We start from the raw sequence: 26,627 nt of genomic DNA, 5'->3' as shown, positions 1-26,627 counted from the left end.
AACAAGTTTCCGTCAATGGATGAAATACAAATGGAAATTTTTAAACAGACTAACGCAGCACTGGAGGCACTCACTCATCTGCACCAAGAAATCAGGAATACAGTTACCTGGCCAGACTGATTGGAAGAGATCCCGTATCTGTGCCCATTCCAAAGAGAGGAATGCGGAAATCATTGGACAATATATCATTAATAACACATGCAAGTAAAATTTTGCCAAAGATAATTTAAAAAATGACAGCAGTGTTATATTGGCAGGGAACTGCCGTAGGTTCAAGGCAGAATCAGATGAGGACTTGGAACGAGGGATCTCATTGCTGATGTCGTATGAATCTTGGTTGAAAGAAGAGAATACCAGAAAGGTGTTTACCTGTGCTTTATTGACTAGGTAAAGGCATTCGATTGTGTAGATCATGACAAGCTATAGACAACATTGCGTAGTCTGAATATTCTGGAACACTTAATTGTGCTCCTGAGGAATCTGTACACGGGCCAAGAGATTCTGTTAAAACAGAACAAGGGAACGCCGATTGGTTTAAAATCAGGAAAGATGTACGCCGGTATAGTGTATTCTTTCACTGTACTTATTCAGTCTGTATGCTGGGCAAATAATCTGAGAAGAATGTGGCATCAGGATTGGAGGAAGACTTATTAACAACCTTCAATATACAGATAATACAACCTTGCTTGCTGAAACTGAAGAGGATTTAAATTACTTAACTGATGAAGATTGAAGACCAAAACCTTCAGTATGGGTTGTATTTCAATATAAAGAAATAAAAAATCCTTATGACTGGACCAACAAATAACATCATGATAAATGGAGAAAAGGTTGAAGTTGTCCAAGACTTCATTTTGCTTGGATTAAGGAGCTCTGGTAGGCTAGTGGATTATGAGCTGAGCCGCTAACCACAAGGTCAGCACTTGGAATCTACCAGCTGCTCCATGGGATAAAGATGAGGCTTTCTGCTCCCATAAAGATTTACAGTCTCGGATACCCTGTACAGGGTGGCTATGAGTTGGAACCAACTGCATGGTATATAACCACCACCACCATAGTATAAGCAACTCTGGTAGAAGATTACGAGTTGGGCTGCTCACCTCAAAGTCAGCAGTTCCAAACTACCAGCTGTTCCACGGGAGAAAGATGAGGCTTTCTGTTTCTGTAAAGAATTACAGCCTTGGAAACCCTGTACAGGGTCACTGTGAGTTGGAACTGATTGCACGGCACATAAACAACCACCAGCTTGGAAGCTGCAGTCATGAAGTCAAACACCATACTACATTAGGCACATCTGCTCCACAGACTTTAAATTATTCAAGAACAAAGGTATCAATTTGAGGACGAACGTGAACCTGATCCCAGCCATGGTATTTCCAGTAGTTTCATTGTTGTTGTTGTTAAGTGCCGTCGAGTCGGTTCCGACCCATAGCAACCCTGTACAGGGTTTCCGAGGCTGTAAATCTTTACAGGAGCAGAACGCCTCATCTTTCTCCCGCAGAGCCGCTGGTAGTTTCGAACTGTTGGCCTTAAGGTTCGCAGCCCGATTCGTAACCACTACGCTCCCAGTAGTTTCATATACATGTGAAAATTGGACCGTGAACAAGAAGACTGTAGAAGAATCGATGCAGCTTAAGTCACGAGTTAGTGAAGAATACTGAAAGTACCGTAGACTACCAGAAGAACAAACAAATCTGTTGTGATGGTGTGGTCAGATGCTCCTTGAAAGCTATGAGGGCTAGACTGTGTCTCATGTACTCTGGATATAGTCTCAGGAGGAACCAGTCCCTGGAGAAGGATATCATGCTTGGTAAAGTGGAGGGTCAGTGAAAAAGAGGAAGCCCCTCAGTGAGATGGATGGGCACAGTGGCTGCAGCTGTGGGCTCCAGCCTAACAGTGCTCTGTGAAGATGGTACCAGTGCAGGCAGCGTTCATTCTGTTCTGCAGCCGTTGGCACCAAACAGCAGTAACAAAGGTGCATTTTGAGAATAAATGGGCACAGCTGTCTCCTTGCCATTATTGGCTTGTTTTTCTCTCTTAACCCAAGAAAAAAAATTCTTAGAAGCCTTCCTGAGAGGTTTTGACGATGCCTTCTTGTATTTGTTCCAAAAGTTTGTTTTTTTTTTTTGAAGTTTTGCCTTGGACATTGAAGGCCATGATCCATTGCTGTTTGACATCGGACTTCTGTTTCCTTAAATTGATTGGACTCATCAGCCATGCCCTGCCTGTCTTATTCCTGGGTTTTGTCTTCACAGAGACTTGGAATGTGTCCCTCTGTCTCTGTCTGAGTCAGCCTCTCTGTCTTAATGACATAGTTTGCATATCTACTGGGCAGGCTGCCATGCTTGGAGCTGGTTTCTCTGTTCATGATCTTTTGTGGTAAATTTAGACCCTCTCCAGTGTTGCATGGGTCTCTCGATCTGTTTGGAGAGAGTAAACTTTTATTTAGCTTTTACTTACTGTTCATGGCCTTTTTAAAAGCAGTGTTTCTTCTTTAAGTGTTTTGCACATTTTGTTTCATTTGTATAGTTTTTTTTTTTTTTTTTGGGCAAATGGTACCTTTTTATTTTTCACTGGATTGCCTAGTGGTTTATTGCTAGTGTTTCGAAATGCAGTTGACTTCTGTCAGGTGATTTTTCATGAATTCTCCTAATTCATCTTTGAGTTTGAGAAGACAAGTCATATCATCTGTGCGTAATGACACTTTTCTTCCTTGAAGTTCTGTATATGCGTTGAAAAACTTGTGGCTAGGTTATACACAACAGAACATTCACCAATTCAAGTTCTGCATGTTTTCAGTGACACTGATTACCATCCTCACTGCACTGTTCCAGGTGATCCCAGCTTCATGTATATAAACTTAGTACCCCCTGAGCAGAAACTGAATTGTCTCATGTGCATGTGAAAGCTGGACAGTAGATAAGGAAGACTGGAGGTGGATTGTTGAACTATGAAATTATGGTGTTGGGGAAGAATGTTGAAAATACTGTGGACTGCCCAAAGAACAAACAAATCTGTCTTGAAAGAAGTACAGTCAGAAGGCTCCTTAGACACAAGACTGACAAGACTTATCAAATATTTAATATCGCTTTTCTCCTGTTTGAATAGATAACGTGTTTTCTCCCCGTCTCTAGGTTGTCTTTTAATTTTCTTGTTAAATTTCTTTGATGCATGAGTATTTCTAAGAGTTTTAGCACTTGCTCAGCCCTTGTGTTTCCGTATGTGACCTGAGATATGGGCTATGTTCTCTGCAGCTGGAGGGCTTGTTGTCTCAGCACCGTGCGTTGAAGGGACTCTTCCTTCCCCAGAGCCCTAGTGACACTGTGGGTTAAGTGTTGGGCTGCTATCTGCAGGGTGAGTGGATCAAATCTACCAGTGGGAGATAGATGAGGCAGCCTGCTCCTGGAAAGATTGCATTCTTGCAAACCCTAAGGAGCAGTTCTCTCTGTCCTGTAGGATCGCTGTGAGTCCGAATTGAGTTGAGGGCATTGGGTTTTGTGCCGTTGTTTTCAGTTGACCATTGTTGTTGTGTGCCACCGAGTCGGTTTCAACTCACAGAGACCCCATATAAGGTTTCCAAGGAGCCACTGGTGGGTTTGAACTGCTGGCATTGTGGTTAACAGTGCAGTGCTTATCTTATAGTATCATACCAGGACTCCATGGATGGGTTTATTTCTGGACTTTCAAATGAAGCTACTGGTGTTTGTCTGCCTCTTTCTGTACCAGTCCCATTGCTACTTTGAATGCAATGAGACCTCTATGTTTTGCCAACCCATGAAGCACCAGGACCTGAGCACACACTGTGGGGCTTACTGCCTGCTCTAGGGGAGGCCCCGTACTGCATTCATTATGCTATAAACCGACTGTGGTCCCTTCAGGGTTGCCAGTTTCATCTGATACAGGCCGCCTGTTAATTCGCCTTCTTGCTGTCTCCCCGACTTCCCTCTCCAGCTGTCTGTCACCATGTACTGTGACAGTAAGGGAGACGATGCTGTGTGAATCTTGTTGTAGGAACGGGAAAGTGAATTACTTGCTCCTTCCTGATGCCTCTCTTGCTCTTGGGTCTGGAGAGCTGTAGACCCTTTGATGGTTGCTCCTGTCCCAGGGATCACCTCTCCAGTGCCCCATGTGCCACAAAGTTGTGGTGTTGGTGCACGTGGCAGAATTAGGATGTTCTCAAAGCCCTGAAGTCAGAGCCTTTTAATTATTTCTTTTCGTAAGTGATCAGAGGTTCAACTTTCCATTTCCATCCACCTCGCTTTTTCGTATGTTTGAGCTTGTCCACTTCCTCACAAGCCTGAGCCTACCGTTTGTGTGGCCATGTGGTGGAAATATCTCCATGGCGTTTACACATGGAGACAGCTCCCCCAGCAGGCGTCGTTGAGCCCCTAGGAGATCCGTCTGTGGAAGACGGTCCTCATGTTTCCATTCTGGATGCTGAAATGGGCACGGAATCCACAGGGTTGCTGAGGCTCTCCGTCCTCACAGGAGCAGACGGTCTCATCTTTCTCCTGTGCAGCTGCTGCTGGGTTTGAACCGTCCACCTTTCAGTAAGCAGTGCACAGTGGCACTGTGTGGAGTGACCCCAGATTTCAAGTTCAGCCTGGGTTCCTGATCTGTGAGGCCTCTGTTTCCTTCTGGTCAGCCTGTGAGGAATGGCCCCTGTCACAGGGCTTCCCCCCGGGTGGCAGGGTAGGGGGTTCGCTGGTGCATTCTGACTCCTGGCGGCCCCTCACCGGGTATGACAGAGCAGGACTGTCTCACAGGGACTCCTGGGAACAGACGGCCAGGGCTTTCTCCACTGGCAGCTGATGAGTGCCGCACTGTGTGTGCAGCATTTCTCCCTAGAAGACCTCACCAGCCACCCGTAGGCTCCCCACGCTCCACTTGGGGTGGGGGTGAAGATGGCAGAGAGCTGGACCACTGGGCAGTTTCAGTCCCTGCCCAGCCGTTGCTGCTGCTCTGACCTTGGGTCTGCGTCAGAGTGTTCTGAGGAACCCCATGGTATCCTGGGGGCGGGGGCCTCATGAGTGGGAGTCTTTCCCCCTGCCGCCCTCAGCTGGACAGGAAGCAGCAGCACACAGGGGCCACTTTGTCCGACTTCCTTCCCTGAAAGTCCTCTCCTCGTTCCCTTTGCAGCGGAGATGCTGGGGAGGTGGTGGAGGCGCCTCTGGGCAGCCAGTCGGCCCCGACATCGGGGATGCAGAAGGAGAGGGGAGTGGGCGCTGGAGTTGTGCCTCTTCCAGGATCTTAGCGTGAGGCTTTGAAAATGCTTGCTCAGAAATCCGCTGTTTATGGTATTTTTTTGCCGGCCCTGGAACAGAACATTCCAAATGGCTAAATGTGTTCTTTGATGCAGAGCGGAGGCCCCCTGTGGCTGGTCCCTGCAGGAGGGACGGCGCCTTTGTCTGCAGTGGCTCTTGTGGTGTGTGATCAAATGACTGAGCACAGGAGTCCCCCACTCAGAGCCACCCGGCCAGTGCTTAGAGGCACACATGCTTCCCTGGGACGGTGGCTTGATGTTCGGTGACAAGGTACTAAGAAGGGGACATGTAACTCGAGTCTTTGATGTCCTTCTTGAAAGTGACAAGGAGCTGAGTGCAACTCAGAAGGTTGTGCTGGGGCCTGTTGTGTAATAAGGGAGACTAACTCAGGAGCCTCAGATGCATGTGAGAGCTGGACGGCCACTAAGAAGGATGAATTGGAACCATGGTGTCAGGGAAGACTGACGGCACATGATACAGGCTCCTCAGAAGTGAGCACGGTGAGACTGCCTCACACGCTTGGGAAATGTGATCGTGACTTTGGACTTGTAGCGTCCTGAGGGGTGAGAAGATGAATGTGAGGTATTTCTGAGGTAGCAGCGTGGGGGACTGAGCCGTGCCATTGCCTGTACCCCTGTAGACTGTAGCTGGGCAGCTGGTGATGAGTGCTGTGTGATCCCTGGAGAAAGCTCCTGGCAGGAAGTGGCTCTGCGTTTTCCACGTGCCATGGGTGGTGGTCTTTTTCACACACAGCGATAAGCATGTGGAGATGGTGTGCAGGGCCTAGGCCCCCATTAGCTGGTCCATGTGCCCCACACAGCAATGAGGCCCACCAGTGGATGGGCTTCAGGAAGTCAGGAGACAATATTGTCCATCCTTTCCCTCTCCAGCCCAAAGGAAGACAAGTTGTGGCTTCAAGGATGCTGAGTGGAGGCATGGGCCCCTTCGTAGTGATGGGCGTGTGACGTGGGCAGGTGGTGTGTGGAGGCTCTGCCCTGCTGTGTGTCAGTGCAGCCTGGAGGTCGCTTCTCCCCTGCTCCTCAGCGAGGTGGGAACCTGTGTGCTGAACCTGGCCTGGGATTGGCGTTTGTTCACTTTTCCAGATCCGGGACTGTGGCTTGGCAGTCTTTTCGAGGAGAAAATGTTTAAGTTCCACATTTATGGAACCAAGTCTGTGTGTTTTCCTGAACGAGGATCACCCTATGTGTGGTACCGGTGCGTCTCGTGTTACCCAGCTTAGCGTCATTGCGTTTTGTGGATACCACGTTCTTACAAATGGAAGGCCATGGTAATGCTGCGTCAAGCACACCCAACACCCATCAGCGCTGTTCTGCCAGTTTGTACTTCCTCCATTTTGTCATTGTCGCCAGATTCCCAACTTTTCCATCATGCTATTGCTCACACAGTAGACTACAGCGTAAACATAACTTTTATAAAAATCCACACAACTTCCTTTATTGCAACTTCTGCTTTATTGTGGGGTGTGGAGCTCACTTCCTCTCTGCTGGTGTCACCATCTCCCCTTCCCCTCAGCAGAGGTAATTCAGACTTCTTAGTCTGTTTCCCTCCTCAGGCATGCGGGGGCATCTGAAGAGCTGGGTGTGGGGCATCCCTCAATGGAGGAAACATGGGTCCAAAAGTCAGCTGGTTAGCAGAGGAAACGACTGTCAGAGAGACCAGCATGGTGGGCAGCCCCAGGCATCACAGCTGGCCCGGAACCTCCGACCCGGGACCATTTGACCTAGGGCCACCTCTGACCTGGAACCATGTGACCTGGGACTGGGAGAGCAGAGGAGGGGGGCACAGGGTGAAGACGGCAGAGAGCTGGACCACTGACTCCTCCTCTCAGCTCTACAGAGTGCTCAGGATCTCCCCTGAAATGCTGACCCTGAGGACCAAGGGGCCACGTGGAAACGGGTGGGGGTCATACTGTAGGGGCACCACCAGGCTCTCAGACGGGAGACAGCTCCTCGTGCTCCTGCTCCCAGACCCCTCCCACACCTGTGCACTAGACCTGCTGAGCTCTTTCTCTGGGATCCCCACCTGGACTGGGTGCCTGTCCTGCCGATGGAAGCCACCTGGACAGGTACCGAGCGGTGGACCTGGGTCTACAGAACCCAACTCAGGCTCCTGGCCTCCTGCTGTTAGGCATTCATCGGAGAACAGTGCCCGGACGCCTGCTCTGTGGGTGTGATGCTCCATGGGGTGGCTGTGGACCTTCGGCGTCATGTGGACTCTGCCCTGAGAAGCCTCGACGTCGCCCTCGAGACCACAATGTTCCACGTGGCGTCTGCCCAGAGCTGGCCCTTCTGCTTGGCCCAGTGGGGTTTCTTCTGCTCTCTGGTGCCGAGGACCATGCTTGTGGTCAGACCTGATTGTGTGTGCTGCCCAGCTCTCTGCAGGCCTGCTGCCCCTGCCCCTGGCCCTGGCCCTGCCCTGTCCTGATGGCAGCCTCTCAGTCTTGTGTTTCTTTGGTTCACTTTCCTCCTGTTTGTGCACAAGAAACACTTGAATTGGGCGGCGTTGTTGAGGGATTTTTGTGTTTGGATCACGCTGAAATGTTCAGCGCTCTCTAGGAATCTGTTGGTTTGAAATGAAACGTGTGTGACTACGTTCATGCATGTTACTCGCCCTGCAGGGATCTGTTTGGTGCCTGCTGGGTCTCGGGTGCGGTGCTGGACGCTGAGCCTACATAGTGGGCCAGCCTGGGGACCAGGGGGTTGGATCCCAGGGCTGGTTTTGCCAGTGTCCACTGTGTTCCAGGATTGAAAGGTGTCACCTCTCTTGGCCGCTGTTCCCCATTTATAAACAGCACAGTCGATGATGGTTTGGAGGGATCTAGACAACCCAGCCTGGTGGTATTTAGGAACCTTGGCTGCCGAGAGTGGGAGGGACTTCTAGGACACAGGAACAGTTGACTTCGCAAGGTCGGCTTTTTAGGGGACACTGTGATTCCTTTCTTTTTGGAGTTTTGTTCCTCAGCACCAGCGGCCCACAGGGAGGGAGGGGACATCAGCAGAGTTGTCACCGAGGGAATGGTGCTGACGTGCGAGGTGGAGACCCCTGAGAGCACAGAGGAGATGAGGTTGGGGGAGGGGGGGTCAGTGTAGCCAGAACATGGGTGGAGGATGTGTTTAACTATGTCATCTTGGATAGGAATACTTTTCGAGGGATTTTTAAAACAAAAACCTGTCTTATGAGAGAAACTCAGAGCATGCATACTCACTCACCCATCAGTTCATTCCCCCTCCCACCCATTCCCCTTCCTACATATCCACCCCCCGCTCATTCCCCTACCCACTTGTTATTATCTAGTCACCTGCCAATTCATCCACCAACCCCCATGTATTACCTAGTCACCCACCTATGCAGCCATCTGCCCACTCCTCTGTGGATCTGTGGAAATAGCCTGAGAGCCAAGTTCAGCCGACCTGCCCGACATAGCCCTGGCAGCCGTGGGGAGTACTTCTCCATGGGCCTCTTTCCCGAGCGCCAGCTCAGATGGAGGCAGGAGCCTAGGGGCGGGCCAAATGTACACATTGCTTGTCAGTCAAGATCATTTGAATTTTCCCAGCACATTGCATTGTCATTGATCCTTGTTTTCATTTGCATTTTAAAGCTAGATACAATGAAGACTATTAGTAGCCTGTATTTCACACAATAGAATGAAAGCAGCTTCAACTTTCCCATGTTTCTCTGGCTTCACTAATCCCCTGTTGGATTTTCTTCCAGATCTTTGAGAGGATACTGTTTATATGGGCAATCCGTCACCCTGCCAGCGGCTATGTCCAGGGAATGAACGACCTGGTCACACCTTTCTTCGTGGTCTTCATTTGCGAACATATAGGTAAGGTCACACTGTAGTCAGGAAAAGTAAGAACGTCGGTGGACTTGATTTGTTCCTGCGCAGATTCGTCATTGTTCTGTGGGGTGGATCCCGACCCTTGGTGACCTTGTAGGGCACGGTAGAACCTGCCCCCAGAGGGTTTCCAGGGCTGCCGTCTGTACAGAAGCAGGCTGCCGCATCCTAGGGTCTCTGGGTTGTCAGCCGAGCGCCTGAGCACTGTGCCAACAGGACTCCTGACATTAACCACCACCGAACCCTCATCTGTTCAGTTGATTCTGACTCTGCCGACAGAACAGGGCAGAACTGCGCCGTGGTGTTTCCTAGGCTGACATCTCGACAGTAGCTGACTTGCCATCACTGTTAGAGTCTCATGCTCTCAGTGCCGAGTAATATAGTGAGTGAGTGCTCCTGGGCATACCAGCTTTTCAGACTCCACCTTCAATCTGTGTGCTTAGCTATGACGGTGTTCAGTGTGCTTGTGATGACAGCTATTTTCTTGGTGACGCTTTTCGACAAGAACACCTCTTGTTCATTGTGTGTCTACGGCATCTCATCAGGTTCCTGCATCGGATACCGAGTAGTGCTCTGTTTCTGGGGAGATTAATGGCAGTGGGGCATTCGTGGGGCGGAGGTTTAGGTCGCGCCGTTTCTCTCTGCTGACATCCCATTCTTTGTCTCTGTCCCTGTGGTCAAGTGTCAGAGCCTGATGGATTTGGAACGTGTTTTACGTTTTTGCTCTGACTTCTGAGAATATAAGTGACGAATGTCCGTTACTAGTCAGCTAGGAATAGCAAGTCGATTGTAAAGGAGGGGCTTTGTTCCCCAGTGTTTGTGTTTGAATGCGGTTTTCATGGTCTTGACTGGGCCTTTTGCCTGTGGTGTTTGCTTGTCTCTATGAGAGTGTGACTTTAGCCATTTCTATCTCTGGACTGCGTCAGAATTCTGTTGTTGCCTTGGTCTGGAGAGACTAGCTCTGATCGAGGACAGGCTATCCTCTGGAGAGGAGGACAGATCTGCCTGTGAATTCATTGCCATTTCATAGGCGGCCTCTCCGTTAGTGCACAGCTAATGAGAAGAGTGGCCGCCTCCCCCATCGCCGCCTAGTGGGCCAGGCCCGCTCAGGAGCACTGCCTCGCCGCTCCCTCCGCTGGCGGGTAATGAGCGTGCTCTCGGTGATCCTGGGACAGTAGGATCTGTCAGCAGATCTCAGAGCTGTTAATTGAAACAAGTTCAACTGAGATGTGATTAGAGAATTGATATTCCATGTTAAATAGACCATTTAATTAATGTGGTAAATAAGTTTGTCTTAACTACTTTACCACCAACTTATGTTGTAAAACCCGAATGATTCTTAATGCATCTGCCAGAATGAGCAGCAAGCTGAGACGAAGGGACAAGGGTGCGGTGCTAATTGTCCAGGAAGAGGACAGAGACGGCAGAAGATGGGGGCACGTGCCGCAGAGATCCTGTGCACAAGTGAACACAGAACATGCATGCACACGTGTTCACATCCTCAGGTGGATGCACACACAACACACACACACAAGTGTGCGCACACACAGACACATGTGTAGACACGAGTACACACCGACACACAAACACAACACTATGTACATGTGGACACATACCTATATACAGAGGTGCACACACACGTAAACACAAGTGTACACACGTACACACTCCAAACATAACAATACACACACTAATGCGTGCACATACATGTTCATGCATAAGAACACACATACACACTTGTACACATCCACACACAAAGGCACATAAGTACACACACATGTGCTCAAGAACACATACATACACAACTGTACACAAAGACAACACACATAAACAGAAGTGTGCATCCTTGCATGTAATACACAAACAAAAAAATCCATGTACATATATACATACACATACACACTAATGAACACACATGTACTTGCATATGTGCACAAACAGGTGTGTACAAGCCTGTACTTTTGCATGTACACACAAACATGAACACAGTCCACACGTGTGCACACACAGACCAAAGAACACACAAGTGCACACACACAAGATTTATACATGTTTACACACAAGTATTGTTGTTAAGTGCTGTTGAGTCAGGTCTGACTCATGGTGACCCTCTATAGGGTTTCTGAGGAGCGGCTGGTGTGTTTGAACCACTGACCTTGTGGTTCAAATTGGCCTTGTAGTCCAGTGCTTTATCTCACCCCAGGACTCCACGTATACACACATGTATTTACACACATGCACCTGCACACACAAGGACACCCATGTACTCATGTACACACGAGTGTATGCATTTATACACACATTTAGAGCATATGCACACACGCACAGAGATCTGCACACAACACAGGACCACACAAAATGTACACACAAGTGCACACATGCACCTAAGGACCTAAATATTCACATGTACACACACGCAGGAGAGCTCATGGATGTACACAGACACAAGGACACATGTATATGCACTTGTGTGCACACATGCATGCACACATGCACACCCAGGAACAAACATACCTGTGCACACACAAGTATACTCATATACGTCACACACACAATTATGCACACATGCCAATACACACAAACATAAGCACTGTGTGCATAGAAAAGCAAGAATACACACATATATACACATATATACATGTATGTACACACAGAAGCCCAAGAGCACACACAGACACGCACACCAGTGTGCACATACAAGAGTCACTCATGTGCCGAGAGGAGGCACAGTGTAGCTCACACATCCTGCAAACAGGAGCCTGCTGTGTGAGCAGGACACCTTTCAGTGTGGGTCCTGTCTCTCCATGATGATCCATGCGTTTGGAGCCCAGTTTGATGGTTTGGTCCCTGCCTCCCTAAGAGACTCTTCAAGGTGATTGGGTGATGGGTGAGTTTGGTTCCTGGCCTTCCATGATGACTGGTGGTTTGGGTCCCGCTTCTCCCAGGTGATTGGTTTCTCTCATTCCTTTTAGGGGTTGTAGACCAGACACTGTTCTGTGGTGATGGCAGTGGATGGGAGATGCCTGACTTCTTTCAGGTACAGAAGTGTTGGGTCGTGGACTTGTGCACCCAACACCAGGGGATGCCCATGCTGGGGCAGATCTTTGGTGGAAGACCATTCTGTTCCATTCAGTAGGTGCCGATGGGCTTCGTGTGTCTGACCTTGGCTGGGTGGCTGAATCCTGTCTGCTTGGAGCTTATGGTTTAGTATGGGAGACAGATGGTAACTGTGTAAATTAAAAGTGTGATGACAGGACTTGAGGTGCACACTCTCTGGGGGTGTCATATCACAGATAGGCCGACAGCAGTGAGACAGGACAGGGCCTAACACAAGAGCTGTAGGTGTGTGGCCGTGAGATGCTGAAAACCCTCTAGACACAGGAGACCTGCTGAGAAGCTTCTAAAACCAGAAAACATGCTGAGACCCCCTGGACCCAGGAGACCTGCTGAGAACCCTCCTGGACTCAGGAGACATGCTGAGACCCCCCTGGACCCAGCAGACATGCTGAGAAGCCCTGAGGCCGAGGAGACAGAGAGGAAACTGTGACACTTGAGATGGCGTGGGGTGACAAGGGGCGGCAGAGATGGTAACAGCTGGTGGCACAGTGGACTTCCAGCCCATGGTACAAGGTAGCTGCAGTGGGCGTGCTGAGCCCTTGGAGTGAGAGAACTGAGAGCCTTTGGGCAGAAGGCTTCCTGTTGGGTGGTGGTCCTCTCAGCACATAGTGGGCAAGCTGAAGTTTCTTTAACCCCTGCCTGAGCTTGGCAGTGGCCAAGCTGAAGGGCCGAGGGCCAGAGAGAGACTTGTTAGAAGGTTCCTGCTACATCTTAGGGAAAACTGTCTGGGCTGAAGAACTGTATCCCAAGTATTTCTGATCCTAAATTAAAACCCACGTGGGATAAAGAACATCATATGGGAGGACATCCAAAGGTCATTAAAAAGACAGGAAAGAAAGAAAAGACCAAAATGGATGTCAGAAGAGACTCTAAAACTTGCTCTCGCGCGTAGAGAGGCTAAAGTGAAGGGAAGAAATAATGAAGTGAAACACCTGAACAGGAAATTTCAAAGGGCTGCTGGAGACTACTAGGATTATAATGAAATGTGCAAAGACCTGGAGCTAGAAAACCCAAAATGAAAGAACATGCTTAGTATTTATCAAGCCTTCACTTGCCGTACTGAAAGATTCTATTGGCAAACGGAGGAACACCATGGCTCTGTAAGGTAACAGCTGGACTGTGAACCACATGGTTGGCAGGTCAAGCCCACCAGCTACACCACGAGGCTTTCTGCTCCTGCAAGGATTTACAGCCTTGGCTGGCGAGGAACTCACCCTCATGGCCCGACTTTCTGCCAAGCAGTAGATAGGTAGATGGGACCGCACCACTGGTAAGGTGTGCTTACTATGAATGATGGACTGGTCAACCATTCCAAATCAAAAGGGCAGCGTGGACCTGAAAGTAGAACTAGGAACCCCAGGGAGGGAGTAGGGTAACTGTTGTTGCCTGGGGGGGATCCCAGTCATTCGCATGAAACAAAGTGCATGATTTGTTCAATGTAGAACTGCTGATCTTGTCTGCAAACTGCCACTCAATTCACAATAAAAAACTTAAAAAAACAAAACAAAAAACAATTACAGCCTAGGAAACCCTAGACAGGGTCTCTATTAGTTGGAACTCGCTCAACAACACTTAACAACAGCAACATGGGCATCATATTGAGTGAAATAGAAAACATCCAGAGACGATGGAAGGAATACACAGAGTCACTGTACCAAGTGAGAACAGTTGGCGCTTAAACATCTCAAGAGGTAGCATGTGATCAGGAACCAGATAAGAAGTCCAAACTTCACTGAAACCATTGGTGAAAAATAGGATGCCGTGAATTGATGAAATACACATTTTGGAATCTTTCAACAAACTGAGGCACTCTGGCATTTTTGCTAATTTAGAAGATAACTTCCTGGCTAGCTGATTGAAAGAGATCCACATTTGTGCCCATCTAAAGAGTTATGGGAGTCCTGGATTTGTGGTGCTGTGGACTAATGCACCAGACTGCAAGATTGTTTAAACTGCAAAGTTGGTGGTTCATGCTCCTTGGAAACCCTATACAGTGTCACTGTGGGTCAGAATCGACTCGACGGCACTTAACAACAACAACAACAACAACAACAAAAGAATTATGAGCTAACAGAATGTAGAAATCATCGAACAATATCACTAATAGTCACGTGCAAACAAAACTGCTGATGTCAGATAGATTTTGGCTGAAAGTAGAGAATACCAGAAAGCTGTTTACCTGTGCTTTATTGACTACGCAAAGGCTCTCACCTGTGTGGATCATGACACGCTATGGACAACATTGTAAAGAATGGGTATTTTGGAAGACTTGACTGTTCTCAGGAAGAACCTGCACATAGACCAAGAGGCAGTCGTTCAAACAGAACAAGGGGACACTGAATGGTTTAAAATCTGGAAAGGTGTGCGCCAGGGTCGTATTCTTTCACTATGCTTATTCAGTCTGTATGCTGAGCAAATAATCTGAGAAATTTGATTGTATGAAGAAAAACATGGCATCGGGATTGGAGGAAGACTCATTAACAACCTGCGACGTGCAGATGATACAACCTTGCTTGCTGAAAGAGAAGACTTAAAATACTGATGAAAACCAAAGACCACAACCATTAGTATGGGTTACACCTCAGTGTAAAGAAAACAAAAATTCTCACTACTGGACCAATAAATAACATCATTAAAGAAAATGGAGAAAAGACTGAAGTTGTCAAAGACTCCATTTTGCTCAGGTCAACCATCAACACTCACGGAAGCAGCAGTCAAGAAATCAAGTGATGTTTTGTATTAGACAAATCTGCTGCACCGGACCTTTATTAAAGAATGTTAAAGAGTAAAGAACCAGTTTGAGGACCAAAGTGCACCTGACCCAAACTATGTTATTTTTAATTGCCTCATATGCATAGGAAAGTTGGGCAATGAATGAGAAAGACCATAGAAGAATAGATGCATTTGAATTATGGTGTTGGAGAAGAATATTGGAAGTACCATGGACTACCAGAAGAACAGAAAAATCGATCTTGGAAGAAGTATAGCTGGAATGCTGCTTAGAAGCCTGGACTTTGAACATATTGTCAGGAGGGACTAGTCCAGGGAAAAATACATGCTTGGTAAAATGAAGCATCAGTGAAAAAGAGGAAGACCCCTAAAGAGATGATTAGATATAGTTGCAGCAGCAGTGGGCATAGGATGGCATAGGACTGGGCAGTGTTTCGTTCGGTTGTGCTTGGGCCGTGTGGAAACCGACTTGGCAACAGCAACAATGATCCCTTCCCTAATCAATTCACCATGTGACTGTTGGTGAGTTCTGTATGGCCGTCCTACTGAATCCTTGAACCCAGCAGGCCAGCAGAGAGTGCTGTGAGAGGGATGGCTTCTGCTAGAATTGGTGACAAGACTGGAGCGTGGCGCTACGTCTGACCTCTGTCTCACAGGACTCCACTTTGGGCAGTTGGTCTTGATCTTCTGCCCTTCCTGAAGTTAGAGGAGGTCAGCTGGGCCTAGTGAGATGCCGTGGGGCTTGGTAGGGGAGGCAGAGATGAGCTCGGGGGTTTTTTGCAGGGGAGCAGCACATGGGCCTGGGCCTGGACACGGAGGCTTGGGGCTGATTGCAATCTGCATGGTCTGCCTGCACTCCCTCCCTGTGGGGATGACGCCGCTGTCCAGGGTGTACAGTGGAAATCGGGGTGAGGAGGAATGGGCCAGGGGAGTCCCCAGTGCCCCCATGCTCTGCATTTGCTTTCACCCCGTCTGTGCCTTGTGTGGTCAGCAGGGCAGGACTTGGGGCTCCTCCTCATTATTCTGATCTGCTCTGAGTCCCCATGTGGCTGCTGGCCAGGAGCCCAGGCTTAGCTCCAGTGGGGGAAGAGTACTTCCCAAGCCCCCGCCTCTGTTGTTCCACCTACACTCACTCCCTGTGAGCTCCCAAAAAGATGGGCAGTCTGGGAGACCCTACCTCACAGGGTCACTGTGAGCTGGGATCTACTCAGGGGCTGTGTGTTACCTTTTTCCTTTGGTTTCCTTGCATGTCCTGTGACTCAGACAGACTTGTGTCTCCATTTAAACACCTTGTGACAGTGATTAGAATAAGGGGCTTGTTGTTAGAAGTTGGGTACCATGGCGGCTGCAGACACTGCTACTGGAACAACCTGCTGGTTTCCTTCCGGCCTGTAGGTCTGCTCCCTTTCCTCACAGCAGGGATCCCTCTGCTCTTCCGACATCCATTTGGGTCGTCTTTTGTTGTCTTCTTAATGACTTTTTACTTCGTATCTGAGGGCCTTGTTGTCATGCAGTTTGCTCTTCAATGCATCCCAGTCGAATGTGTCAAATCTGGTCCTGAGATGGCCTTGAAGTTCAGGTAGGATACACTCAAAGTCGTGCTTTGATTCTCGGGCACTTGTCTGATTTTCTTTAGCTGAAAGTGGTTGGCATCTGGCCTGGTTCTGACTGATGGCAGGGAGCTTCGTCTTCGCCTTATCTATCCCATGGTTGTAGTCACTGGATTCCCGTGCCTTCTGTCTGGGGAGGTCCATACCTCCAGTCACAGTTTGTGTTGTTGACAGTGATATTTACAACAAAGTAACTGGTCTTTCAGAATTCTGTCATGTGATCTGCAGCATCGTTTCTATCACCAAAGTAGCATTTTCCAATGAGTCTTCCTTCTTGGTTTCCAGCCTTCGCATTCCGATCACCAGTAATTATCAGTGCATCTTCATTGCATGTTTGGTCTATTTCAAGCTGCAGACTTTGGTGGAAATCTTTGGTTTTAGTGGTTGGTGTATAAATGTGAGAAATAGTCTTACTAAATGACTTTACTTGTAGGTGTTAGGGTTCTATCCTGTCACTGACAGTATTATGATTCAAGTAGGCTCTTGAAATGCTCTTTTTTTTAAGTGAAAGATGCAACTTTATCTCTCTTCAGTTTTCATTCCCAGCATATTAGCTCATATTCAGAAGGGATAATGGCAGTCCATTTCAGCTTAGTAATGACTGGACTATCACCCTTCAAGTGTTCCATTTTCTTTTGGACATATACTGTACATGCCATGGCACAATTATAAATGGATGTTCCGCTGTTTCGTCTGCGTTTGAGTAGTGTCTGAACACTACATGAAGGTCTGGAAGCTTTCCTCCAGCCACATCTTTAAGGTCAACCCCACTGTGAGAAGGCGACTCTTCCCCAGTCCTATTCTGAGTATCCTCTAACCTGTGGGGCTCATCTTCCAACACTCCACCTGACAATGTTCTGATGCTATTCATGAGGTTTCCACAGTCTAGTTTTCTCAGAGTGCATCTCCAGGTCTTCATTCTTTGTCTGTTTTAGTTGGAAGCTCTGCTGAAGTGTGTCCACCCTGGGTAACACTTTTGGCGTTTGAACTGTGGTGGATGGTGTCCAGCATCACAGCAACATGCACGTCGCCACCGTACGACAGACTCACACAAGGAGTGGTGACCATTTGTCGTCATCATTAAGTAACGTTTAGGTGGTTCTGATTCATAGTGACCCTGTATGAAGTTTCTGAGGACTGGCTTAGGGGTTTGAGCCACTGACTTTGTGGCTTAGCAGTTCAGTGCTTATCCTACAGCACCACACCAGGACTCCTCCATCCGTTGTCATAGTTGGTGTTAAGTGCTGTCTAGTCGATTCCGACCCATAGCAACCTTGTATAGGGTTTCCAAGGAGCATCTGGTGAGCTTGAACTGCTGACCTAGCAGTTCAAATGACTTTGCAGTCTGACGCATTAGCCCACAGCGCCACGCCACACTATTATTCCTTGTTGTTGTTGTTAAGTGCCGTCAAGTTGGTTCTGACCCATAACGACCCTGCATAGGGTTTCCAAGGAGTGACTGGTGAGCTTGAACCACCGAGCTTGTAGTTCAAACGGCTTTGCAGTCTGGTGCGTTAACCCACAGCGCCACACCAGGACTCCTTAGGGAGGTGCAAATCAAAGCTGTAATCTGATAGCACGTCACAACCTTCAGGATAACTGTTTTCAACAACGTGGGAAATTAAAACCCTCACGGTTCCCTGGTCAACCAAAACCCACTGTCCCTAAGTCAGTTGTAGCTCAGAGCAGAGCTGCCCTTCAGGTCTCCAAGGCTGTCAGTCTTTAACGACACCGGTGACCTTGTCTTTCTCGTGTGGAATGCCAAGTGCGTTTGTTTGGTCACTGTCCTTTTGGCTAGCTGTGGAGTACTTCAACCACTGTGCCAACAGGTTGGTGTGTGAACTCACTGAACCACTTTGAAAAGCACTCTGGCACTCCTTCGGAGCGTTAAACACAGAGGTGGCCTGTTGATAGCTACCATTGGTTTGATTCTGGTATGACCCAACCAGAACTTGGACGTGAATACTGTATTTTCACCCAAGTAATGCACACTTGGTCTGTTTCTTTGTCAGTTACATCCTCCTCCCAAGTGAGTTTCATAAGCACACTCCGCTAATTTTTATATATGTGGCTGTAAAAAATTAGCATAGCACAAGTTTTGAAAATACCCTGGGGAGGGCAAAGTTGACATAAGAATACTTACTTATTGTTTGCATAAAATTACTTATTGATAGAAGCAAAAAGGAAAACACATGACAATGCAAATGTCCTCCAACTCATGTTATGTTAAACTGTGGTGTATCCATATGGTGGGATCTTTGTTGTCAGTAAAGATGAGACAATGACACAGGCTACAACATTGATGAACTTTTAAGATGTAGGGGACAACAGAGACCCCATCTTCAAATATATGAATACTGTGGAGTCCTGGTGTGGTGCTGTAGGATAAATGCTGGACCACAATAAGGTCAGTTTGACGGCAGGGTTGGCAGTTCAAATCTACCAGTCACTCCTGTAAAGACTTTATTAAATCCTAAGAGGAGCACAAAGTCCATGACATTGAAAGTGCCATGGACTGTCAAAAGAACCAACAGATCTGTGTTGGAAGAAGTGCAGCCAGAGTGTTCCTTGGAGGCCAGGATGGCCAGACTTCATCTCTCATACTTCAGACATATTGTCAGGAGGGACCAGTCACTGGAGAAGGATAACATGTTTGCTAAAGTGGTGGGTGAGAGAAAACGAGGAAGACCCCCAGCGAGATGGATTGGCAAAGTGGCAGTGTCAATGGGCTCAAACATGGCAACCATAGTGAGGTTGGCCCAGGAACAGGTAGTGTTTCGCTCTGTTGTGCAAAGGGTCATTATGAGTCAGTACCGACTCCATGGCACCTAACAACAACAAAGAGGACTAAACACAAGAAAAAGTCAAACATACATCACCTGGGTGAGGGGACTCAGATGTGAGCTTGCAGTGTTCTAGCTCCACATGGTGACTTTATGGAGCCCTGGGAACAAAACCTGTTGATTCTGGCACCCAGGCAGTGGGAGTGTCTTCCCCAGGAAGTTACCCTGTGGAGCTGTGTGTCAGTCCCGTGAGTACTGAGAAGCACCAACATGGGTCCTTTAATGGGTGAATTGTGTGTCATGTTTACGTCTCAGAGAAGAGCCGTATCACCCATTATCTGGAGGTGCCCTAATTTCCAGGTGTCCTACTAACGAACATCTCGGTGGTTTCTCCCTTTTCACCACTAGGAATGGTGCGGTGTGCGGTCTCACTGTGCCTAAATCCATGAGTGTGTTTCTGATTTTTCTCTTGGACGCCTTTGTAGAGAAACGCCAGGATCAATGGCAGCGAGTGTTCCTCCATCCTGCTCTCGTTTGTGACTTTGGTTTCCACAAAGACGTTCTGATACGTGCTCTCAGCAGCCATAATGAGAGGCCACCAGCTCTCCCTGTCCCCGCTGGCCCTGCACAGTGGCGGGCAATAGGATCTAGGTGTGGATGGGCACAGAACGGAGCGGGCATGTGTCCTCCGCATGGACCGACTTGAGGCTGTTCCAGCTTGATCAGAGCTCCAGGATGTTAGCCGACTCAGTGAATTAGTGCAGGAGCCAGGAGCCGTTAATGCACTCCTTGGTATTGATGTTTGAATTTTCAATCTGAAGGGACTGAATTCAGCTGGCCTAATTAGAACTCGGCAGTGCCGGGGTGAGCGCAGGAGTAATTGCACTGGAGCGTGGGGGTTGTAGCCCTTGAGCTGCGTGTGCTCCTCTTATAGATGAACATTTGACACGCCCTCCCGTCCGCACGTGGTACACAGGCCCACGTGACACATCTGGAGGCTGCTGGCGCTTCAGGAGAGCCCAGCTGGGCATCATCCAAGTCTCACAAGCACAAACCTGTGAGAGCCGGAACTCAGCAGGACTGCGTTGTTTCCGTGGTCTCATGAGTTCCCGCTTTTGGACAGGGTGCAGTGTGTGCATTCTATCACCTTCTATTAGTGGAAACTATTGTTGTTGTAAACGCCGTTGAGTTGGTTCTGACTCATAGAGGCCCTGTATATGGTTTCCAAGGAGTGACTGTTGGGTTTGAACTGCTAGTCTTGTGGTTAGCAGCTCAGTGTTCTCTGTTAGTGGAAAATGTTTAGAATTTTCCTTTTCTGACAGGTTTCTGTCTCACACAGGTTCCAGCTTTTGCAGGTTTTAAGGTGCTTTCTCAGGGAGACCAATGCCAGTATTCCTTCCAAATGTTGGAAATCCTGTGATGCCCTAAACCACCCAGAAACCAATATGGTTTCTTGTTGCGCTTTTGCACCGATTTCCTGGCCATGGTGTCCACTCTGCCCTGCTCACCGCAGCCTCCCGTCTTGATAATGAAGCCTTTTGTGTCATGCATGATCCCTAACGCTCACCGACTGTGTGTGTCCTCTGGGCTGAGCACAGGACGCACTTGTCAGATAGTGAGAGTTTTACAAGTGAAAGGTTTGTGGTAGCCCTGTGCCGAGGCACGGTTTGGGGATGAGGTTTAATGTGAGGTGGTGGGTGGTTAGGACTGCTCTGGAAATCTCCCCAGTCATCAGACTTGGTGTTTGCAGCTCTGAGTCCTGGCATTTCTCCGTTTGGTTTTCCCTTTTGCATTTCAGTGCTGGCTTCCTTGTCCTCGGAGTGCCAGCCAAGACCTAGTTGGGATGGGTTTGGTTTAGGGTTCATGAGCGCTGTCCCCTCCTTGTCTTCATCCCTCCGTGGAGGGGACTCACGTAGTGAAAATTGTGCATTAAGTTCCTTGTGTCACTTTGATAGTTCTCACAGCAGCCCTCAGTGAGTTGGGATGGGTTCAGTTTAGGGTTTAGGGTTCATGAGCGCTGTCCCCTCCTTGTCTTCATCCCTCCGTGGACGGACTCACATAGTGAAAATTGTGCATTAAGTTCCTTGTGTCACTTTGATAGTTCTCACAGAAGCTCTCAGAGAGACTGCTCAGAGTACACAGAATTTGACCTAAATAAACGGAGTCCAGATGGACAGACTTCTCTGGGGTGTGTCCATTGGGGAGCTCACCCCACAAACACATGGAAGGAAGGAGACACAGTGGATACAGACCCACAGAAATCATGTAGAGAGAGACTCCGTGACCCCAAAGTCACGCCAACCCTGGTCCACTGCCGTCGAATAGCTTCCTCCTCAGAGTGGTGCTGGACAGGGCCTCTGAGACGGTCAGTCTCTGCAGGCGTGGACAGTCTCAGCTTTGTCCTGTGGAGCACGGCTGGGTGTGGTGTGTGAATTTACTGGATAGGGCTTTTCTATCCCAAGTCTTCCTAATTCCCACCAAGTGATCCCATGGGACCATGGAAATAAGGTCTTCAGGACTGTAAGGCCAGGACTTCTGGTGTGGTGCTGTGGCTCTCTGTGTGGTCTGCATTCTGCAACTTCAGGTTCAACTGCACATAACTTTCCACTGCTCCTTGGAAACCCTATACAGGGTCGCTATGGGTCGGAACCAACTCACCAGCACTTAACAACAACAAGAAGAAGGCTGGGATAGACTAGTGTTACCCTCCAGCTAGGTTTACAAGGAGCCATCTCAGAAGCAGAGACAGAGACCCCAGGACCATTAAGAAGGAAGCGCATGAGCGGAGTGTGAGATCGCTACCTAGAGAAACAGCAATGGCAGAGGCGGGGGCAAGGAGAGACTGAGCAGCTTCAGGTTTTAGTCCCACATACTGAGTAAAGTCGAGTGCATGTGGGCAGGACACGGGCTTTCACAGACTGGCTAAAAGAACTTTGTAACACTTGCTGGAGTAGGACAGGGGCCAAGTGACCACAGGGCTGAGAGGCCAAAGACTAGAGTGAGGTATGCCTGCAGTCTGGCATACACCAGGTGTTCCTGATGGAGAACTGCTGTATCCTGATTGGTTTTGATCCTGGATTACACCCTCTTCACTTCCCTAATAAGTCCCATAATGATGAATATTGTCTGTGAGTACTTTGTGGCAATGGATTTTGGCAATGGATTGTTGAACCCAGATGTGAAGCAGAGAGGGCTGTGGGAAGGCTGGTTGGTGTCAGAACAGGTTAAAGAAGGTTGCAGGGTGGAGGCATGTCTGATCTCTGCTCTGTAGGAATCGGTCTTGGACTGATTTTGAGTTTGATTCTCCTTGGCCCCTGTGAAGTCAGGGGAAATAAGACACGGTCTCCACATGGTTTTTTCAGGGGTTTTGAGCCATTAACCTTGTGGTTAGCAGCCCAATGCCTAACCTCCAGTGCCACTAGGGATCCTTACCTGGTATTCTGACACACCGTGGTCTATCCATACAGTGTTAGCTGTAGGCCAGAACAGAGGTGTTTCTGCAGGAAGAATCTAACTTGGGGGATCCCCTTGCTGCCTTAAGATCCTTCTCAGATTTTGAAATGTCCTGAGTGGTAGAGGTGCCTCCCGACCAACCCTGAGGATGTGTATGGGGAGCTGGCCAGGCCACAGAGACCACCTCAGGAAGGGCCCTAGAGGACGGAGTGGAACTGGCCCATGGAGACTCCAGGCTGTATCCAGGAGCGAAGTGGAGTTTCCGATAACAATCCAAACAGAGAGTTTATTGAAGGAGCAAAGGTATCCGGCATCGGGTCACGTTCTGTGAGGCTTCTCCCGAGCACATTGGTGAAAGGACATGCTCACAAAGCCTAAATGCAGAGGGTCCAAGAACTAACCAGGAAAGGTGCTGATTGGTCGACATGTATACAATCGTGATTTAAACAGACACCAGAGAGCAGCAAGGCCCCTTGCATGGTATTCCGCATGCTGCCAACTTTGAGTCCTTTACTAACTTACTGTGTGGACATTTAGGTGGGGGCCGGCGTGAATGCTCTCGCTGGGAGCACGCTGATGGGAAGGCAGAGGACGGAGCTGTCTGAGTTCCCACGAAGCCGTGAACAGGAAAACGACGGAGTCTCTCCTCAGCTCTGGGCCTGCTTGAGGGGCTCAGCTCTGCTTCTCTTCCTGTGAGGTCAGAGTTCTCTGGGCATCAGTGTCAGCTCAAGCCCAAGAGCTCACCTCACATAACATGTGGTCTGTCTGTCCAATGGTCCATGCAGGGGGCTTAGCCTGTGGTGTGTGCAGTTGTTTCTCGTCTTACCTGGGGTGGGGCTGAGGAAGAGGGAGAGGAGGACGTGGCGTCTGCTCAGTGTGACTGCTGAAGTTTCCGGTTAGGGGTTGCTGGTTAGCTGAGGCCAGAGAGTGGTCATGATGGTTTTGTGTCAACTTGGCTGGGTCAGGATTCTCAGTGGTGTGGCGATTGAGATGTAGCTTTCTCCACAATGAGAGCTAATAGGATCTGTTCAGTTCTCTCATGAGATCTGCTCGGAACAGTCAGTTGAAAGCGATTTTCCTTGGGGACGTGTCCCACTTGCCGTATACTGGACACTTGGGCAAAGCTTGCTGGCTCTCTGCGGGGTCTGGATTCTTCATCTGGCTCATCATCCGACCTCTCTTTTCTGGAGTTCGGGCCTGTGGCCTGCTCTGTGGTCTGCTGATCCTGAGTGTTGTCAACAGAATGCTTGATTCCGTGTCCAGCTCGCTTGCCTGTTGCCTGACCTGTCCATCTCGGTTCATCAGCCCTGCAGCTACGATTCAGAAGCCTCCAGCTTGCCATCTGACCCACAGACTTGCCCTGTCTACAGCTGTGTGAGCTGGTTCCTTGCTGTGAACCTCTCTGTATGTATACATACCTGCTGGAAAAAGATGGGGCTTTCTGTTCCTGTGAAGATGGAAACCCATGGAACCCTGTGCAGGGTTGCTGTGAATCCGAACCGACTTGAGGGCACGTAGCAGTTACAATATACACATAACTCCGCCTCACTGACATTACTGCTGTAGGGAACTCAGCCCAAGATGTGGAAGCTAAGGCCACAGCGCCAGGTGACCATGGACCTTGATGGAGAGTTTCTGACCACACCCTTGTCAACCTGGAGTGGCCAAGCTTGTCTGCTCACTGTCATTCCACTGGCAACTGGCCTCATGGACAAGGACCACTATCGCTGACGTCAGCCACGCGGAGTGGATGTAGAAAAAAAGATTGATGTTTTTTCTACCATAGTTCCTATCCAGACATCGGTGCAGATGATCTACATTTGAATGATCAGCTTTGGTCAGAAATGCAAGAAGCCAGGTGATGTCCTGAGAAACAAGCAAGGCAGCATGGACGCTCTTGTTGAGACTGAGACTGGACGTAGCCCCGAGTAGCCTCTGCGTCGTGTCATGGTTGAGGAGTGAGTGTTGCACCCTCTCGTGGAAAGCACCAGGACACAGCCCGGGAGTGTCAGAAGCTCTTGGAAAACCGTCAGCCACTTGGTGGGTTAAGAGCTCAAAGTTTGGGTAACTTTTCCCTCCTCGATTTCATCTCTCCAGCCCTGTGTCTTGGCCTCTGGAAGCAGCCTTGTGTCTGGCTATGTCCAATGGGAGCTTTGTCTGTTTCCTGTGGGTGGTCCTGGCCTGGGGAGCAGCCCCTGACCACTGCGGCATGGCTCGCTCTTCTCGCTCTTTATCTCTGTCCCTAAGTTGCTCGGTTTCCGGGCCCTCTGTCATGTTCTTGCTCTTGCAGTCTCCTCGGTCTCTGTGTCTCCTGCCAGTTCCTGGTCGTCACTGTGGTGCAGTCGGCGTCACCGTGGTTGTGTTCGGCTCATGGTGGCCCCATGCACAGCAGTGTCCTGATTGTCACAAGCGGATCACCATGCCTTTCCTCCTAGTCATAGTCTGGAAGCTGTGGTGAGACCCTCAGCATCTTCGCACTGTGAACCTTTTCACTGTTTGGTGGGCAGTGTCTGCATGACAATCTCCTTCCTGAATGGCACAAATCTGCCTGGGCGGCCTGAGCCCATGGCAGGCTCTGAGCATCCCTCCGAGACCCTGTTGTCTTAGTGGAGAGTTTTCCGTGCCAATAGCTGTCATTGATTAAGTGGCTTCAGGGTACCGCATACATATCCCTCACCTCGCCATCCTTGAGGGTCTCCGTGGTCTCCCCTCACCCCATGATGGTTATCGGGGCTTGTCAGGTGTGGGTGGGAGGCCTCGGGGGTCCACTGGGGAGGTCTGGTCCTGCTCCCTGATCAGGGCGTCTATTGTGCTCCACAGAGAAAGGGCTTCCAGCAGGGCGCTGGCCATCTCTGTAATGACTGCAGGCCTGGGCCAGCCTCCTTCAGTGACCTCCATGGCTCAGCAGCCCCTCGGGACAGCGGAACACGCAGTGGAATCCAGCCCTGGTTCATTATGGACCTTTCTGTTGGGTTGTGAACAGGGGCTGTTGGTTAGCTGGTGGGCTCTGCAATGCATCTCTGAGCAAACGAAAGGCATGTCGCTAAGTAAGCCTTGTTCACGGAGTTCGTGGCATGCCAGCGCCCCGACCCAGCAGAGCAGAAAGTTGATCTTGAGTGTTTACCGAGCTGCTCTGAGAAATCAGCAGTACCTGTCCCCCACTGGCCACTTCCCAGGCCTAGAGGACTAATGACACTTCCAACCCCAAACTCAGAAAATGGAAAACAACCAACAAAAATGCCTTTTAAACTAAGTAGACTAGATGTGTTCAGGTGCTGTACACGTGTGGTCATTCTGCAGTGCGTACACACAGAGATATACCTGGGGGCGTCGGAAAGATCGTGGAGAAATTTCACTAACTTTTAGTTCCATTTTTCCAAGAACTCTTTCATTGAATTCCCATAGAAGTCCCCTCGAGTAAAGTCACCTAGACACACCCACTTTGTATTTTTTTTTCTTCTTTCACTGGACATGGTAGCAAACTCAGACCTTATTTCGCACCCATAAAAACCGAGAGAGGAAACTGGCATGGGAAGATGTTTCACCCTCATATGAGGGTTCAGGCGATGAAAGCAGCTCTATAGATGCCGGTAATGATGGGGAAACTGGTCCCATGAACAAATTCTCAGACTCAGGCATCAGTGAGGGGATGATAGATTTCTAAGGACACAAAGAAAATAATGGTTGATCATCCAATTAGTCATTCAAGAGAAAGGAAGGACTTTGTCCGTCAGTATTTTGTGATGTGAATGTGGACCGTCCCCTTTTGTGAAAAAGATACATATCAGAATTCAGTCATAGTTTTGATGTT

At 49.0% G+C, this 26,627-nt stretch overlaps 1 protein-coding gene across 2 annotated transcripts in view; it reads left to right on the top strand.

Annotated features, from left to right (window-relative positions):
* TBC1D22A (TBC1 domain family, member 22A) overlaps positions 1 to 26,627 on the top strand; it is a 288,569-nt gene that overhangs the window by 113,948 nt on the left and 147,994 nt on the right. For both annotated transcript variants that reach the window (XM_006866828.1, XM_006866827.1), the window contains one exon: positions 8,997 to 9,111. In XM_006866828.1, the coding sequence (XP_006866890.1) occupies positions 8,997 to 9,111 (115 nt within the window). The remainder of the gene's footprint in view (positions 1 to 8,996; positions 9,112 to 26,627) is intronic.

This window comes from Chrysochloris asiatica, unplaced genomic scaffold (genome assembly GCF_000296735.1).
Source record: "Chrysochloris asiatica unplaced genomic scaffold, ChrAsi1.0 scaffold00097, whole genome shotgun sequence".
In the NCBI taxonomy this organism is placed as follows: domain Eukaryota; kingdom Metazoa; phylum Chordata; class Mammalia; order Afrosoricida; family Chrysochloridae; genus Chrysochloris; species Chrysochloris asiatica.
The sequence above is the reverse complement of the archived record's forward strand: the minus strand, read 5'-3'. Positions and strand labels throughout refer to the sequence as shown.